The sequence below is a fragment of the Oratosquilla oratoria genome, chromosome 10 (assembly GCF_046742065.1).
Source record: "Oratosquilla oratoria isolate Oo_2021 chromosome 10, ASM4674206v1, whole genome shotgun sequence".
Lineage (NCBI taxonomy): Eukaryota > Metazoa > Arthropoda > Malacostraca > Stomatopoda > Squillidae > Oratosquilla > Oratosquilla oratoria.
In genome coordinates, this window is record NC_134786.1 from 28371856 (window position 1) to 28378155 (window position 6300).

Consider the following 6300-nt stretch of genomic DNA (forward strand, 5'->3'; position numbering starts at 1 on the left):
TCGAAGGTGCCGGAGTTCTCGAAGGTGCCGAGGTTCTCGAAGGGGCCGAAGTTCTCGAAGGTGCCGAAGCTCTCGAAGGTGCAGAAGTTCTAGAAAGTGCCGAAGTTCTCGAAAGTGCCGAAGTTCTCGAAGGTCTGGAAGGTCTCGAAGTTCTGGAAGGTCTCGAAGGTGCAGAAGTTCTCGAAAGTGCCGAAGTTCTCGAAGGTCTGGAAGGTCTCGAAGTTCTGGAAGGTCTCGAAGTTCTGGAAGGTCTCGAAGTTCTGGAAGGTCTCGAAGTTCTGGAAGATCTCGAAGTTCTGGAAGGTCTCGAAGATCTCGAAGTTCTTGGTGTTCGTAGACTGCTCGTCCCGGCGACCCCGTCTCACTGGCGAGTTGTCAACAGACGCCATGAAGAGAGTCTAAGAAGTATATATATATGTATATATATAATTATGTATATATATATATATATATGTATATATGTATATATGTGTATATATATATATATGTATATATATATATGTATATATATAAATATATATATACGTATATCAATCAATGAATAACTAAAAATAAAAAAGTCCACTGAGATAAGGCATGTGTTTCTTTCGTCCTTCCGGCCTATCCGTGGCAAACAGGGACACCGAAAGCGGTGGGGGTAAGCAAAGATTGGCAATTAACTTTGACGGGGAACGTCACTCCGGAGACGTGCACGATGCCCCAAAACGCGGTAATCAAGAGAAGGCGGCAACGCCATTTCTGGAAGTGGGTGGCTGATTGCAAGGTCTCAAAAGGAAGTCTAGAGAAGAACCGGGGGTTGCAGAATACTTTACGGGCTGAACACACTAAAGCATTTCCTGAACTTTACAATAACACGAAGATTTTTTCGGTCCACAAAACAATTAAAGAATTCCACAGGAAAGTCATTCGGTTCAACGCTTCCCTAAGGGAGTGCAAATATTTTGAGTACAGCGACGAAAAGTTTGATACTCTGGAATTGTTTGATGGAGAAATAACAGAAGAATAGTCAAATGGTTTTTCGAAGCATTACTTTGTGGGGTACAAAAGTTTCACGAAACATGGTGGACGAAGCGACCATAGAATCTACCAGATGCATTATCTTGATTTATCTTATAAGGAATACCAGAGGGCTAAACGTTACAACAAATATGCGGTCAAGAAGGTCAAAGACGCGCTGAAGAAAAAGAATGACCGGCGTCCCGTGAAAGAGGAAACACCCAAAAACCTTTCTGGTGCACCAGGGAATAATAGTCAGCAGTTTTTGAGTAAATTGGAGGCAGAGAAGTTAAATGAGGACCGAGCACGAGAAATTCTTCAAAAGACGGAAGAGAGGGTCTCAAAAAGAGAAATGCGCGCAAAATTGAAGGAAGAAAAGACCAAAAAGATACGAGAAGCACGAGAATTGCGGGTGTTAAAGAGAGAGGAGAAAGCCCAAAAGATACGAGAAGCACGAGAACTGCGGGAGTTCAAAAGAGAAGAAAAGGTCCAAAAGATACAAGAAGCGCGAGAATTGCGGGTCGAAAAAAGGAAGAGACGTGAGGCGTTTAAGAAAGTGAAAGTTTTCCTGCGATTTGGAGAGACTCCTTAGGATTTTTCAGAGGAAGAGAAATTTTTTCTTGACAAGTTGAGAAAAGAACGATCCGAACGTCATTTGAAGGAGCCAGATTCCGACCAGCGAGAAACTGTGAGGGAGGTGTTGCTTGGGTTTCTTAGGGAAAACTCTGTTCAAACTTTTCCGCATCACATCGGCCAATTGGGGGATTTCAAATGTAAAGTCTGTTCAGCTTTGCTGTGGAAACGAGAAAAAAAAACCCCAATCTGTTGCAACTTGGGTCAAACTCCTTTATTGTTGCCCTCAGATATTAAGGACGGACCAATAAGAGAGCTCTACGAAGGTAAAACCGTTCTCTCTGAAAGATTTTTGAAACACATCGCTGGTTTCAATTTAGTATTTTCTTTCACATCTTTTGCGACTTCGAGTAAGCTGGAGAACGCAGGGGAAAAGGCACTGTGTTACAAAATTCAGGGACGGGTGTACCACAGACTAGGCTCATTGAAGCCCGGGTTGCTAAAAAAGTGGTCTTTGACTGGAAAGACGTGCATTTTGATCATGACAGTAATTCTGAGAAAAACCCGTTTTGGAGGAAGAATAATTCTTTCTTGGATCTTTATTTCTACCACGAGAAAGATCAGCAGATTAAACTTCGCACTCTGGCGGTTCAACATTTTTCAAAGTCAGGAAATGGCAAGGGGAAAATGAACAAAACGGAGAAGAGACGAGCTAGGGAGGAAACGGTTCTTTCAGAGAACGAGAAGATTATCACACACTTTTACGAATACATGGCAAAAACATAACGCGTGTCTGTCTGGGATGTTGAAAGAGCTAGAGACGGTTAAACAGCTCATGGAAGCTCACGTCAAGAAATATGGCAAACTACCCCAGGTGTCTATTACGTTGAAAGCCGCTGAGAATCTAACAACCCGCGAACATAAAGGAGTCTACCACCTTCCCACTTCTTCTTCGCAGGTGGGAGCCATCGTTAATTTGGGCCCCTCAAGAGACCCATTGGAAATAGTGATAGGTTCCCCAAAGGAAGATTCAAAATTTAGTCTCAGACTTATGAGTCACACCAACTTCTTCTACGATGTTTTTCAGTATCCTCTCCTGTTTCCCAATGGAGACGTCGGTCATTCTTGCACTCTGAAAAAGCAACGCAAAGCAGACATCTGTTGTTCAAAACATGTTCCTACAACATACAGTAGGCTAAGCCCTTGCACTAACTACGCCTCTCTTTACATGGAAAGAAAAGGTGTTTTCAATTATGTGACTAAAGGGGCCCGTCTTTTCCAACAATTTGTTGTGGATAATTACGTGAAAGTTGAGTCTGACAGGTTGTCTTTCATCGAACACAATCAACAGGAGTTGCGGAAAGAGCGCGCTGATATTCTTATAGGGGACGGGGATAACCGAAAGGCGGGTCAACGGGTGATTATCCCTGCTTCATTTGTTGGGGGCCCAAGATACATGAAAGCGCGGCAGCAAGACGCCTTGGCTTTTGTGTCGTCTTACGTGTCTCCAGACTTTTTTTTATCACCTTTACAATGAATCCTCATTGGGAAGAGTTGAAACAAGCCGTGGAGGCTGTCGGTTGTGACATCTCCCGGATGTATGACCGCCCTGACTTTGTTAGTCGGATTTTCAAGTTGAAAGTGGACAGCCTGATGGACGATCTGACGATTAAAAACGTATTTGGGCGCGTTAAGGCACACCTACTGAGTGTTGAGTGGCAGAAAAGAGGTCTCCCTCATGTTCATATCCTTCTTTGGATGGAACGCCACGTTACTGCCGATTTCGTCTCTAGGGTGATATCAGCTGAGATACCTGACAAAAATAAAGAGCCGCGCTTATATGAGATTGTGACAACGAACATGATACATGGCCCCTGTAGAGGCTTTGACGAGTCCCAACTATGTTGTCAAGGAAAGTACGGTTCCACATCATTGTGTGGAAAGGGTTTTCCGAAAGTGTGCAGGGGCGACAGGTACTTTGGGAACAACGGGTACCCTCTGTATCGAAGGACAGCAGTAGGTGAAGGGAGAGAAAATCAAAGTTGACAATTCAAGGGTTGTCCCCTACAGCCCGTACCTATGTTTAAAGTATAACACGCACATAAATGTTGAGTGCTCAAATTCTATAAAGTGCATAGCCTACGTTACAAAGTACGTCAACAAAGGATGTGACGGCATTCTGTTTTCGAAAACGAAAGAAGGAGAAGATGTTAATGAAGTGAGAAAATTCCAGGAGGCACGATTCGTCAATGCGAATGAGGCGTCGTGGAAGATTTTCAAATTTGCGATTCACAGAAGTCACCCCCCTGTGGCAACTCTTGACTTGCATCTAGAAGGAGAGAACGCGGTATTTTTCAAGGAGAACGCGTCTAAGGAGGATATCGATAGAAAAACCTCTAAAGACACTCATTTGACAGCTTTCTTCAAACTGTGTGCGCGAAACGAATTTGCAGCAGGCCTATATTATAATCAGCTTCCCAACCACTTTGTTTTTAATAACACTAGCAGTGTCTGGGAAGAAAGAAAGACGACAGCATCTTCTCTAGGAAGGATACGTGCTGTCACAAATAAAACTGTCGAGCTCTTCTATTTGAGACTACTTTTAACACACGTAAAGGGGCCTACGTCTTACGAGGATCTTCGGACATTTGAAGGGGTGATCTACCCCACTTACAGAGAAGCCGTTAAAGCGATGGGACTCCTAAACGACAAAGAAACTTGGAAGAAAACTATATTGGAAATCATCAACCACACTAATGACCGCAATCAGTTGCGAGCTACTTATGCGAGCATGCTGGTGTTTTCGGAATTAGAGGACCAGTCAGGTATCTGGGAAGAGACCAAAGATTTGTTCGCCAGTGACTTCCTGCAGCGCCAAAAAGCGACGGAATACAACGATGAAATTTACCTTGACGCTCTAGACGATATCCAGGAACATGTGTGGAACTGCGGAGGGGGCTCTATCACCCAATATGGGCTACCACTTTCAAGATGTGGCGAGAAAACCTCAAACATCATACGCCGAGAAAAGGCCTATAACAAAGAGAAGTTGACAGAAGAGGTGAAGAAGTCTCTTCTTCTGAACAGCAAACAGAGACTCTGTTACGATACTGTGCTATTTCGCATCGAGAACGCCCAAAAGTACAGGCACAATGGGATATTCCTAGATGCTCCAGGTGGGACGGGAAAGTCTTTCGTGCTCAACATTTTACTGGATACTGTTCGTTCTCAGGGAAAAATTGCCTTGGCTGTCGCTTCATCGGGTATCGCCTCTACTGTTTTGCATGGAGGAAGAACTGCACATAACATGTTCAAGATCCCGTTAATGGATTACAACGAAGTGTGCGCCTGTAGCATCAAGAAAAATTCAGAGTTGGCGAAGCTCCTATCAATGACGTCTCTAATAGTCTGGGATGAAGTTGTGATGGCAAACAAGAACACGTTAGCTACTCTTGATGTTTCCCTTCGGGACATTTTGGGCGTTCCAGGAAGGTTTATGGGGGGGATAGTATTTGTCTGTGCGGGAGATTTTCGTCAAATCCTCCCAGTTATAAGAGGGGGAGGAATGAATGATGAGCTCGAATACTGTATAAAGTCCGGTTATTTCTGGGACGACCTTTTAAAGTTGGAACTAACACGTAACGTGAGACTCAAGGCAGATGACGCAAAGAACAAGATATTTGCGAAAAATCTATTGGCTCTGGGGAGAGGTGAGAGTGGACCCGTAAAACTTCCCGAGAAGTTTGGGATTGTCGTTGAGACCCGTAAAGAGTTAGTGGACAAAGTCTATGATAATTTAGAGGAAAATCACCTGAATGCTTCATATTTCGAGAAGAGGGCTATCATTTCCCCCACAAACGATGATGTCGACAGGATAAACTTGATGGTCTACGATAAGTCTGAAGAACCAGAGAAAGTGTACATGAGTGTTGACACTGCAATGGAAGAAGTAACGGACATTCAGACATCGGTTTTCAATGCCATAACGAGGCCCTCTCTCCCTCTTCACATGTTGAGACTGAAAGTAGAAAGTGTCATCATGGTTATGAGGAATATATGCCCTCCCAAGTTGTGTAATGGGTCCAGAGTAATAGTGACTAATCTTAAAAAAAATATCATAGTCGGAAAGATCTTAGGCGGTACACACAGGGGTGAACAGGTTTTACTCCCGAGAATTACTCTGGAGTCTACTGATACCACTATACCATTCAAGCGGAAACAATTCCCTGTTAAGCTTAGTTATGCGATGACGATAAACAAATCTCAGGGGCAGACATTTGATAGGTGTGGGATATTGCTTGATTCTGCACAGTGCTTTGCCCACGGACAACTTTATGTCGCCTGCTCAAGAGTTACAAGCTGTAATTCTCTCATCATATACACAGGTTGGGAAAAAGTGAACGACGATTTCAGGATGAAACTACCACGCAATTGCGTGTATAAAGAACTTTTCGTTGAGAGTCTTTCAGAAGAAGATAAACCTCCTGAAGCGGTCGTAGTTTCTGACGACCATGAAGTTGCTTTGGCCGAAGAAGAGCCTGACCAAAGCATTGTAGAGATACCCAAAGAAGTGTACACGATCTCAGAAGAGGAAGCCGTAGATATGTTGCTGCCCGCGTCGTACGATTTGTGCTACGAAAGAGAAGAAGAGGTCGACTCTGCCTCCAGTTTCTCTATCAAGGAGGAGCTGGAAGAGAAAATAGAGGAAGTTGACCAAAAAATAGAAGAGGT

At 43.8% G+C, this 6300-nt stretch overlaps 1 protein-coding gene across 1 annotated transcript in view; it reads left to right on the forward strand.

Annotated features, from left to right (window-relative positions):
• Nucleotides 1-3102: 3102 nt before the first annotated feature.
• Nucleotides 3103-6300, forward strand: part of LOC143028819 (uncharacterized) — a 15278-nt gene continuing 12080 nt past the window's right edge. The window contains exons 1-2 of the mRNA XM_076191183.1: nt 3103-3542; nt 3640-6166. Of these exons, the coding sequence (XP_076047298.1) occupies nt 3103-3542; nt 3640-6166 (2967 nt within the window). The remainder of the gene's footprint in view (nt 3543-3639; nt 6167-6300) is intronic.